This window comes from Branchiostoma floridae, chromosome 2 (genome assembly GCF_000003815.2).
Source record: "Branchiostoma floridae strain S238N-H82 chromosome 2, Bfl_VNyyK, whole genome shotgun sequence".
Classification (NCBI taxonomy): Eukaryota; Metazoa; Chordata; class Leptocardii; order Amphioxiformes; family Branchiostomatidae; genus Branchiostoma; species Branchiostoma floridae.
Genome location: NC_049980.1, coordinates 28,196,199 through 28,208,953, shown reverse-complemented (window position 1 = coordinate 28,208,953; position 12,755 = coordinate 28,196,199). Strand labels below are relative to the sequence as shown.

General features: G+C 41.5%; 1 protein-coding gene across 2 annotated transcripts; it reads right to left on the bottom strand.

Moving 5' to 3' along the window:
* Positions 1 to 154: 154 nt before the first annotated feature.
* On the bottom strand, positions 155 to 12,570 carry LOC118409327 (protein FAM81A-like). 2 transcript variants are annotated; one of them, XM_035810280.1, is made up of 8 exons: positions 12,397 to 12,570; positions 7,208 to 7,376; positions 6,009 to 6,182; positions 4,425 to 4,543; positions 3,325 to 3,385; positions 3,102 to 3,170; positions 2,361 to 2,603; positions 155 to 1,812 (listed from the first exon to the last, which is right to left on the bottom strand). In XM_035810280.1, the coding sequence occupies exons 2-8, from the start codon at positions 7,340 to 7,342 to the stop codon at positions 1,492 to 1,494; spliced, it is 1,122 nt and encodes a 373-aa protein (XP_035666173.1). In that variant the 5' UTR covers positions 7,343 to 7,376; positions 12,397 to 12,570; the 3' UTR covers positions 155 to 1,491. The 2 variants fall into 2 exon arrangements, with proteins under 2 accessions (XP_035666173.1, XP_035666172.1); XM_035810279.1 differs by lacking the exon at positions 3,102 to 3,170 and having other exon boundaries at positions 3,256 to 3,385.
* Positions 12,571 to 12,755: the final 185 nt, after the last annotated feature.

The window sequence follows — 12,755 nt, the reverse complement described above, 5'->3', positions numbered from 1 at the left end:
TACATAACATAGTAAAGAAAATGCATGAGAAAGCAGCAAATGTAAGTTCACTGATATTATCATAGAAAATACCTTGAAGCCTGTTGCATAGAATAAATTTTACGTCCTTCCATGACTGAACAAAACATCAAAACGATATTATATAATAATCCTTGGTTTGTATTGATAACCTTTTTACCCTGTGATTTTAAGACCTGATAGAATTATTCCAGGAAAGTATTAAGGTACTACTTTAGCCACCAAGCTCAGGCAAGTCAAAAAACAATTTAAACACTAATGATATCAAAAATAGAATCAAAGGGAAAACCTACTTAAGGTTTGACAATGAATTCTGTTCCACAGAATATAATATGTACAACATGTGGTCCTATATACATGACATTGTACATGTACACCCGTCCTTGTCTACATTATAAGATACAGATTAACGAGAAACGAAGGCACATATTTTCATCAACACATAAAAATATTTTTCTCTACTTTGAGACGATCAAATGCAGTACAAATTTAGTCAATGCCTCCAAGCAAATCTTAATTCTATATGTATTTTATAATGTATCATGTTCTTTGTTGACATGAATATTACAGAAAAATAGATTACATACTTTCATTGACTTATTGAACTATAATTATAGTATAATCATTATGATTCGTTCTGAGTTTTCATGTGACTATATTCCTATAGATATTGTTTTACACTCAAAACCAATGCTTGAACTTTCTCTACAACAGTTGTCTCAAAAATAAAAAAATGGCAGAGCATTAACATTTGTACAATAACATCAGAAAGAAGATTAACACACAGAATTACTCTTCAACTGTACATATAAATGTAATTATAGCGGTCATTCTTTAAGTATATAGTCAAATATATCTCTGGCTATAAAATCATGTTAGGAATATCACGCAAAAAAAATTCCATTGTATATCCAATAATGAGTTGAAATGTAGGGTTTCCTTCATGCCAGTGTTACTATAAATAGAGAAGTTTCATTCAAAATGAATTCTAGAGTAAGGGATTTCATATCCTTTCCACCAGAGGCTGTGACCGTACAACAAAAACTGAACATCAGCCAACAGTTTATGTAATGTGTACTCTGTTGTCTTTCATCTAACATCATATTCTTATTAAATCAAAGGTGACATAAATCCATTATCGGTCACTGTGGTGTTGCTCAGTGATCCCATCAATCTCCGAAGTTAAGCAACGTGCTGTCCAGTCAGTACTTGGTTGGGAGACCACCAAGGTGACCGGATGCTGTAGCCCAGCCAAGAATTCACGAATTCGTCTTTTGGAAAGGACGTAAAACGGGGGTCCCGTGCTCGAGGAGGTACCTCAAGCACGTAAAACAGCCTCATTCTGGATGTATCTTTATCTATACAGCCGGTACTACCGCCCTTTGGCGTAACACACCAGCTTGAAGATTACTCAAAGATTGGGTAAGTATGGGCAAATAATACGCCAAATTAAAAAAAACATCGATCCTTCTGTTAGATGAGCACCACCATCTTCCTGACCTGGCCGAGCTCCTTCTGCAGCTCCTCCTTCAGCAGCTCTCTCTTTCCGTCCATCACAGATCTCATGGAGCTCATGCTGTGGTGCACGTCCTTAAACCCGTGGTGCAGCTCCGCTCGCAGCTTCTCCACCTCCTCTCTCTGCAGCCTCTCCAGGCGGTCCATGCGAGTCTTGGTGGTCTGGGCGAACGTGTCGGCCTTGGCGCGCTCAGCCTGGCGCAAGACCTCCTCCTCAAGCTTGTTCAGCCGCGTGGCCAACTTGTCGATTTTGTCCTCTACTCTCTTCTCAAATTGTGCCTGGAAAACAAGATTTGTAGAAAGTTTTTTTTTGCAGTGCAATATACAGCTTTGCAGTCTTATGACAGTAGCTGTTTACGTAACATTTATTTAACACAGTCTCAAATCCATGCCCAACATACTCTCAAACCTGCCAGAGAAAACCACTCAGGGGACTGATAAAATCTGGTCTATGAGGACAGGACTTGTGTCCATGTGGGATAATTACTTAAGGGACCATAAAAAAATGATCTCCATGGCCAGGTGTTCCTTTTAGAGAGGTAGTCAAGTCTTTGTGTACATATAACACAAGCATCTTTTATTTTAGGACTGTCTGATGAAGTGGCCCCTTCTGGATAATGGTATGCTATTGTGAGAAAAAGATCCTCCTCTAACAGTAACTAGCAAGAAATCTGGTTTTAGAACCCATGTTTTAGATTCTTTAGCAGTCCAGACACTACAAGTGCTTAATTACAACTGCAAATTCCTATGTGTATACCAGGTCTGTACTTAGCCCCATAGGGCATGAATGTACAACAACATGTTTACTACTATCATGAATACCCCACCTGTCTGACGTCCCTAGCGTGGTGCGACAGCTCGATCCTGTTCAGCAGGTGGTGCTCCAGCCGCTCCCTCTCCCCCTCCGAGTACCGGTGGTTGGAGGCGATGGAGGATCGGATGTCCTCCACCAGCCCGCGGGTTCTGGAGTCCAGCAGGGCCAGCTGGCTGCTGTTCTGTCCCTCAACCTCCTTCAGTTTGGAGCTCTGCTCTGTGGCTGTCTTACCCAGGCTGCTGTTCAACTCGCTGGTCTGGGAGAACAGATTGAAGTACAGGATTGTACAAACTTAACAAAGCAAATGATTCAAGCATTAATCTTCAGTTTGGAGCTCTGCTCCGTCGCTGTCTTACCCAGGCTGCTGTTCAACTCGCTGGTCTGGGAGAACAGATGGAAGTACATGATTGTACGAAGCAAATGATTCAAGCATTTATCCATTGTTATGGACCTGTGTTTCTTTGTGTGTTTGAACCTTTGTTTATTCATGAAAGCTCAGGTCAAGGTCATTGATGCAGATAAGATGAGGCCAGAAGACAGAGACTGCAAGGATGTGACTTTATTCCTCTCCTTAGGATTCCAATACATGATGGAATAACCATCAACACCCTGTCCATGCTTTCAAGTCTGCTTCAGAACAAGAGTTGAATCATGTGTATTCCTGACTGACAACCAAGCCTATTTCTCAGCTCAGACAGTAAGCTTCATGAAACCCTGTTCTGACACAGAAAGAAATCCTGTAAAAGTCTCCTACCGACTGCTCCAGCCTGTCCAGCTTGTTCCTCAGCATGGCGCTGCTGTTAGCCTGTTCCCTGTGCACCGCCTGGAGAGACTCTAACACTCTGAAACCCCTTCATGAAACCCTGTTTTGACACTTAGAAAAGAGAAAGAAACATGATTGTTCCTACCGATTGCTCCAGCCTGTCGAGCTTGTTCCTCAGCATGGCGCTGCTGTTAGCCTGTTCCCTGTGCACAGCCTGGAGAGACTCTGATACTGTGCGCAGGTCCGCAGCCAGGCGGGCGATAGAGGCATCGCATCTGCAGCAGAAAGGCGAAAAATGGTCTTTTAATGAATGAAGACCTTTATTTCACATTTTTGCCCCACTGGGCTAAGTACAGGTCACACGGTAAGAATCACATATATGTAACAATGGAAACAATCATACGCATCTATATATGCAGATGTGCGTCTTATCTATTCTAGGACATTCGACTTCCTTTCGCTTCTTGGTAATTGCATAAATGTAGCTAGCTGTATGGTTGGTTAGAGTTGGTTTATCAAAAGCTGTCAGGAATATAAATTTCTCTTTACTGTTCAAGTGTCTAAAGTGGGGATATTTACTTAACACATAGTCAAATAATGTATCATGTACTGGTCAAGTGACCAGGTGTTGTGAGTGGAGTGACTGGTATAGTGTTGGGCTCAGAATCTAGAGGTCCCTTGTTCAAAACCCACCATGCCCCCATCATTGTGCGTTTGGGAAAGGCATGTACATTTTTCATACCTATCCCTGATACATTTCATCGACTTATCTGTCAAAGGTGCGCCAAAAAATACAAACGGATTTGGTGTTACCAATGTCCATATGTTATGTACGTGTCAAAATTTAAGAACCGCAAAACTAAATTATTATTTATTGTACTGGGCAACTACATTGTACATGTACATTAGCCATTTGGGCAATGAAGGCACCACAACTAAAATAGACAACACAACATCAAAATTATAACAAACCCAATACTCATATCAAACACTGTGATATAAATACATAAAAATAATGAAACTTATAAGACATGGTAAGATGTCTGACAGGTTTTTTTTTGGATGGTTCCTTCAGCACTTTGGAACAAATTATGTTATCCCCAGAGTCTGACCTTTTTCATCATAAATCAGTATGAAAACAGCTAGACTATACATAAAGTTTCTCTTGGAAAAGAAAAGCCACTTGTATGCTACTGGACCATGTGGCCCGAATTTTTTTTAGAACGGTCGAAAATCAATGCGCACTCGGATGTCAGCCATAAAATTAAGAAGTCAGTATGGCCCAAGCAAACATTATAAAGAGAAGTGACTGACCTGGCGACCCTGCCCCTGAGGTCGCCGACCCCTGCCACATGCTGGAACTCCAGGTTCTTGGCTGTGATGTTGGTGCCTTGGATCTCCGACTCCTTTGCCTTGATCTGGTCCTCCAGCACCTGGTGTGCAGACAAGCAGATAGGTTAGAGGAAGTTTTCACAACATGGCCTCCTTTGTGACTTGGCTGAAATATGTGAATAGATGTTACCTCAATCTCCCAACAGTACTTATTTCATTGAACGGCAGTGCCTTTAACTTCAAGTGGTCAGCAAAAGCTAAGCATGTCCATGCAGTCTTGGTACACGAGTCAGTGACAGACTGTACACAAAGCAGGTATAGTTTCAATGACCGGTTGTACAGTAACAAGGTGCATTTTCCCCACCTCTATCTCCCTGCTCAGCCTCTTCACCACCACAGTGATGGTTCTGATGTGGTCAGTAACAAGCGTGCCATCCATAAATGCGGTCAGTAACTAACTGTAACGGGAGGTGCCCCAACACGGTGCGCTTTTTCTTGCGCTCAAACTCATGGCGCTCCATCGCTAGTTGCCTGAGAGTGGTCAAATTTTGATGACTGAATTTTTTACTCATAGATTTGAACAACATACTTGAATAAGAAATGCATTCATGTGGTTCATGAACCTTTCGCGCTGCATGTTACAAGCGGCAAACACTGAGAGACAATTTCGTGTATGTAACCTTCCAATTTTGTGCTACGCTGGACAGTGTGCCTAACTCGGCACGCTTTTTTTTTATATTTTGCTCTCTTTCGAAGTAAGTGGTAAATCTAAGTACACAGAAAAAATTAATAGTATGATATTTTAGCTTTCTTTTGACAGTAAAATCGTGACTGTATGTACTTCTTGTCTCACATGAGGAAGGCTGTACCTAGAACAATCCAGCTGATGTTTTACGGGCAATGGGCTGAATGCACTGATTGTGAATGCCCGACTAAAAAAACCATTACGAAAAAACGACACCGCCAACATCAACAAAACTCTGTCTGATTATATGAAAATATCATCTACATCTCTCTGTCAAGTCTTATTTTCATAGACAGCACGAATCATTTGTTACAGTCAAATAAATCTTTGGAGCGTTCTCTAGTCTGCCACCTTCACGGCCACACTTCCTTGGGAGTACAATGGTGGCAATGTTTATGTCGCTTCCTTTTGGTTAGTTTTCTACTCAACAAACATTTGAAGACCCATATTCATAGTGTTTTATGGAGCTTTATTTATGTGTATCATGGCAGTTGTGTGACTGCTTGGATGAGTTCGTATAGTTAGCGACACGAGCCGCCAATACGCAGAGGCCGGTGACCGCAGTGATTCAGCACTGTCAACATTACTGTTAGAATTCTGCTCTTAAAAAAACATGAAGTAAATATGTTTAAGTATACTTGGAATGCAAATTAAATCTGTGTGCATGGACGTGGTATAGTTACCTTTGTAATCAGCATAGTCAGTGGCAATAAACACGGTGTACTTATGGATAATAAGGTCAGCAAAAAATCCGTACCGTCTTACGACGGGGACCGTCTTAGGGCGGCCCCCGTTACAGTAACAAGGTGCATTTTCCCCACCTCTATCTCCCTACTGAGCCTCTTGACCACCACAGTGATGGTCCTGATGTGGTCCTCCAGCAGCTGCCTGGCTGTCTGCTCCCCCTGCAGGGTGCCCTTAGTGAAACTCAGACTGTCGATCAGGTCCTCCTTAATACGGAAGGCTCGGTCCACCAGGGACTGGGTCGTCTTCTCCTGCAGAATTGGAAATAACATCAGTTTATAGACACATGCAGACTGTGACACACACATGCGCACCACCTACACACAAACACACATACAGGCCCAAACAAATACGATCAGGTCCTCTTTTATACGGAAGGCTCGGTCTACAAGGGACTGGGTCGTCTTCTCCTGTAGATTAGGACATACAAGTTTTTGTAACAGCAGTTTATATAGTCTGACACAATTTCAGACACACACCACATACACACACAAACACAAATAACGTTACAGGCACAAACAAGCATGATCAGGTCCTCCTTAATACGGAAGGCTCTGTCTACAAGGGACTGGGTCGTCTTCTCCTGTAGATTAGGACATACAATTTTGTAACGGCAGTTTATAGACATGGGGACCGTGGCACACAAAGACCACATACACACTCACACACAAACACACATACATGCACAAACATAATTAGGTCTTCTTAAATATAGACGCTTGGTCTACCAGGGAGTGGGTTGTCTTCTCTTGCAGATTAGGCCATTCACATCAGCAGCACATGCAGACTGTGACACACACACACCACATACACACTCACACACAAACACACATACAGGCACAAACAAAAATGATCAGGTCCTGAGGCCTCTATACGAAAGGCTCGGTCTGCAAGGGACTGGGATGTAGATTAGGACATACAGGATTTTGTAACAGCATAGATCGAGTCTGACACATTCAGGCACACACCACATACACACACAAATACAAATACATGCACAAACATGATCAGGTCCTCTTTTATCTGAAAGGCTCCATCTACAAGGGTAATTCTTTACTTAATGGTCACCACGTAACAAGAACTTAAGTTAAGGTCATTGCAAGGAGCAACCCGAAGGCCACTCACGGTTACGGGTTACATTGTAACTGTAACAGCATCTCTTCTCCCTAGGTGAGAAACATCATGATTGAGACCAGCTCAATTGCTCACTAAGAGTGAGGACTAACTGACCCAGTAGGCCAAGCAGGGGTTAAATTGCACTACAGCTTCATCCCACCTGGTGCAGCAGCCTGTCCTCCAGCACGTCCAGCCGGTGGAACGTGGGCGGGCTCCGGGCACCGCGTACGGGAACCAGGCCCCGCTCCTCGGCCGAAGGGAGCGCCGGCAGACGGGACGGAGAAGCCCTCGCCATGGATGAGCTCACTATCCTTCACTCGCAAGGAACCCTGTGGGTCAGGATAACATAATACAGATATCTTACATGTTTGTTGTTTGTATACCGGTGTGACAGCGATCTCGCCCCCCCTGTGATCTCGCCCCCCCGGGGGGCGAGATCACTAGCGTTTTCGCCCCCCTTTAGCGTTTTCGCCCCCCCCCCAAAAAAACACAGTTGGTTACTACATATTACAGGTGCGCTACCTGGCACTATACTGCACCTGGGGAGTAATGTATATGGTGTGTTACCAGGTACCTATATGGCACCTTATTACCGTACCGTAAGATGTCATACCTCGAAAGTCGATACTATATTGTTCGGTGCAAACATAACATTGAAATGAAAAAGACAATTTTTGCAGCTGAGGTGGCATAAAAACAGTGCTACTGCGAACGTATAAATCAACACCGTCTATGGTACGGAATACGTCAGCTATATGTTTTCAATTTGTCACAGTGTTTTCTTTCTTGTGCTGGAAACATTTCCAAAGCTCTAACAAAAACACACGTGAATAATAGTTTCTCATTATAAACACTATCTACGAGCAAGTTGATATAGCTGTAACAGTTGCTAAATGCTACACAAACACTGGTAAAGTACCAGTCTTGAGAAACACGGGTAAATGCATCAGTTCCTAAATACTAGAAAAAACAGTCATGTTGGAGGTGAAGATATCCCTTGGCCAGGTGCATATACCAAAATGTGCGTTATTCTAATTAATACCTAATATTTGCATAATTAATAAAGACATTACATAGTTATTTTGTGGTCACTTCATGGTAGAGACTTCATATTGGAGATATATAGGTTGCTTGAGGACAGGTGAATACAATGAAATACATCTTATGTCAAGACTCAGGTATATGCAATAATTGGAATACAAGGGACCCAACCCTCCTTGTCTGAAACAAGTTCAACTATTTTATTACCATGTAATTACGTTAATATTGATACTATGAATGTAGTTATGTATCAAACTCGTGTACTTATATCATTCTGAAACTGCATTTTGTGATTTATACCAATCAACTTCTAAAATGTCATGTAAACCCGTTTTTTTTGGGGGGGGGGCGAAATCGCTAAAGGGGGGCGAGGTAGGGGGGCGAGATCACTAGCCGGGGAGGGCGAGATCGCTAGTGATTTCGCCCCCGGGGGGGCGAGATCACGGGGGGGCGAGATCGCTGTCACACCGGTACTCTAGGTAATAACTAAGATCAACTCTCATAATTCCATTGCGTGCCATAATCACCTGGGGCAACATAAAAAGATATTGTTATAGACGCCTTCTCAAGATTGTTGTCAAAAATAGATGCTGATGCTTCATTGGTACAGCCCTTTATATCAAGTTAGGTTCATGTATTTTTCATCATGTGGGGTATTGATGCTAACCGGTAGAATTAGGAGAGTTGATGTTGCTGCATGAGAACAAACTGTAAGTTTGATCCACACCAGGATTTACAGTGCTTATTTACTTCTACTACCTCCAAAAGGACATCTTAACAAAGGCAAGATATACACTAAATCATTTTCACGTCAGGAAATTTGCATGTACAATGTAGTTGCTAAGTGCCTTTCGGGTCTGTAAAGGGTCAAGTGGGACATCGCGACAGGTATGACTTTCCTTCAGACTACTGATTCAAGTTACTAAAATCTACAATACAATCTGTCTTGATATATTGATGAAAAAAAAAAACTGAAACTGGCAAAAGAGACAGTTTCTTTTACCCATACTTCCAAATCCAACCCAGCAACTTTACTAACTAAAGTAACTTACATGTATTTAACACAGATCTAGTCCCATGCTGGGTTAAAGTTCACTTGTGGGCATGCTTAACATGCAATTAGTATCTATTGTAAACACCATTTAACACCTTTAATCTGATACAATACGCAAGTTATATTGATATAACAATCAATCAATATATCTTTCAAACACTTGTAGAAAAAGATACAACGTTGTTATACAGATTAACCTGACATTGCCAGCCATTTTATAACTTAAACTTAAGTTAAAGATGTAAATGTTATAAACTGCATTTTGTCTTATCTACATAGTAACAAAGACAAAATGTTTCAAGGACAATTGAAAGGAAATGTTAAATATAAGAATTTTTACTACTACTAGGTGTCTGATTCCACCATTTGTCGAAGAAATCTCTGCCAATTAGTGAATTACACATAAAAGCAGCTAGTACATTTAGTACTGACACCGTCACAGAGATATCAAGACAAGTGCACACTCTGTGTAGTGTTACGCACCTGTAAAATCCTGACAGAATCCCTTCTATCCCACCTTGATAAGTTAATGCCACATTGTTTGACTTTGCCCTTTCCTTGACAACGGCCGCCAAAATAATAAGCCACACCAGCATCAATCACATCAACTGCACTCTAAAATAATAAGCCCACCAATCACCACACATGATTGTGACATGCAGGACGACAATACAAAACATCCCACCTCATCAAATATTCACAAGTCTTGTAGCATGTCCTCTCTGGGGACAGACTTAGAACGGAGTGGTTAAAAACAACATGTGGAGGGTGTCCGAAGAATGCAGCAGAGATACCTGGATAGCGGACGCCATGTTGTTTGTAAAAGCCAGGCCAAATGACTGTGAATAGCGTGTGTATTAGCAGTACAAATAGCAACTGGCACCTTAGATAAATACAGGGCCCAGGCTTAAGCATAAAGGCTTAACTTAAAGCACAACACAAGAAATGTATTGTGGAGATATAAAAGATTGTTACTAACCTATTAAGAATCAGATATCTTTGATATCTCTTATCAACTCTCCAACCTGATATAAAAGGAAACTATCAGGTAAACTATACTTGAAAGTTTTACAAGCACTTGTCATGTTTCCATTTATCACAATCTTGAACTTGAAGTAGACTATCTTGAGGAAGTGTTGAAATTTGTTGAATATTAAAGATAACAGGTGGTGTTATGTCACATTTAACACTACATAACGTTGCGGATAAATGCTAGCTGTGTTATAATTGAAGCAATTCAGTCAACTTTTCAAAGCGTCCAAGTCGTGGATGAAAGATAATTACAGTTTTGACAAATTGTAGGACAAGTACGGGTGTCATTTATTATTAAAGCAACTACAGACTGCCACAATAGCCACTGACCCGTCAGGCCAGGTGAGATCAGGGAGAACAATAGACAGGTAACATTAGTACACAGCTGTACTACATACCTGTATAGCCAGAGTTAAGACTCAACCTTGAGAAACTAAATGGGCGTATTGCAGGAATGTTGTTGTGGGAAAAGACATTCTTTATAAGTTATGGGACTTTTCTAATACAGTTGGCTATTTCCTAGACAATGTCTAATGTAATGTTACCATGTTTCAAGCATTTATTTACCATAGACTGATAGAGTAGAGTAGAGTAGAGTAAAGCTTCTTAAATCACATGCTTGCTGCTTTACCAACACTTACAGATTGGGTGTACATGTGTTTCATAAACGTATATAACAGTCATTCATATCATCCAAGTTGTCTGTTTTCTACAAATATCATAAAGCATCAGTCCATATGTCACGCAGGTGAAAATCAGTTCAGTGTGAAGTTGTGAACGCTAACGGGAGGGGTCCAAAGTCCGGTAGGGGTCCAAAGTCCGGTAGGATTTTAAAATCATTTTTGCGGAGATATGCATAAGTGTCTGCACATAATAAGTGCAACTTGTTATGGACTAAACCTTGTTGTAAATAACTGAAAAGTCAGAGTATGTGTCCAAGTTGGTAAGCCCCAACAGATAACGATTGAAAAAAGTACACAAGTTTGACGCCTTCCGTGCATACTGACGAGCGAACATATCGAGAACATGGCCCTGGAAACTATTAAATAATTCATCGTCAAATACGAAATGTGAAAAGATACCACCACAGATGACAAGGCTATCTATAAAACTTCCTAAATAAGCACAGCTATGCCGTGTCTTTGCTTTTATAGTTGGATAATAGGAGCTGAATTATGCGGCATGTTCACGGCCCTGTCAACCCCGCCATCTTTGTCAATCACCTATGAAGGAAGCCGAGCGATGCTCAACACGATGGAGACGTCAACTCGTCAGTAGAGTACCGATCATTCAAGAAAATCGATCCCTACCGACTAAAGAAATCCTGTAGTCATTTCTGCTGTTAAAAACGAGGTTGAAGCAGGAAATACCGAAACCGAAAGTGAAAAAGTATTATCGCAGGCAGACGTAAACAAAGTGCCGCCATTTTTCTTTTTGGCGACAGGTTGGTTTCACCGTGAGAGGTAATCCTTGTAAGTAAACGTATTTAAATATGCATCGTAATTCAAAATATTGCATATATTTGTGACAAAAAATAGTATTGCAGAAGCTTAGTGTTATTTTGCATGCATAGGATGCTTAAAGATATGCAGAGATGGATTGGTTGTTAACTTATCGGAGTTTGGACCCCCTTTTTGTGTTAGAACGTTCCACTGAAACGCAAGTCCAAACCTGCCAAAACTTTCGCGCGCTGTCAAAGTAAAGTTCGGAATGCTGCCGTTAAAGGAAACGTATGTCTGCACAGCTTAAATCACAGTTATATGGTTGTTAACAAGATCTTAAATTGTTTTTGATGGGTTCTCAGTAAAACGTACGATGACAAAAGCCATGCGCATTCACTTAGAACAGTTACCGGACATTGGATCCCCCCCGTTAACGTTACGAGAATATCATTTCTAATTCTGAGCTAGTCTGAACAAATTAAAATGTACGACAACATTAATGTTATGATACAGTTGTTCACCAGACTGTAACGTTCTAGTTGTACTAAGCTGGTACTTGTGACGTTAGGAACACCTGTTTTGAGTAGACTTAACCATTTCCCACGCAGTCCGGAGCTTGAGAACTGGAGTGGAAATCGAACCTTCCACTTCAACATTCTCGACCAGTCGCCACCAGGCAAGTTTTGCCTGTATATCTCGTTTCATACACGATATACACCAACTAGTGACCATATGAGCTTCTAAAATACAACAGTGTGAAGTACAGGCGTGCATACTCACCAACGATTTGTCGTACGCCCAGGAAAACTACCAGAAGACACGAGTCGAACTGGTGAAAGTTTGCCTCAGTTCGCCATGTTGAAGTTTACGTCACGCTGCCGTAGTAACTGAAGACTCTGCAACGCACCACATGGCCTCGTGGTGGCGCTGTTGAGTGGTGGCGCTGTGGCCGCGAAAGGCAAAGTTTGAACCTCTTAGATTTATGTATGATGCAGAAGTTGGTTAAACGAAGTAGAAAAATTGTGCCTAACTTATCATTTTCCTCTCAAAGTATAGTTGTTGCTTTTTCTCTGTCACACATCCTAGAAGTTACACAAATAGGCAGACTTTGAATTTGAACGAAAAGTTTCTTGTTGGTG

Excerpts from the sequence above, each read along its gene's own strand:
- LOC118409327 (XM_035810279.1), bottom strand. The coding sequence starts at position 7,342 with ATGGCGAGGGCTTCTCCGTCCCGTCTGCCGGCGCTCCCTTCGGCCGAG. Across the intron at positions 6,183-7,207 it reads AGGACAGGCTGCTGCACCAG|GAGAAGACGACCCAGTCCCT; the intron begins GTGGGATGAAGC and ends CCAATTCTGCAG. Across the intron at positions 1,813-2,360 it reads ACGCTAGGGACGTCAGACAG|GCACAATTTGAGAAGAGAGT; the intron begins GTGGGGTATTCA and ends CTTGTTTTCCAG.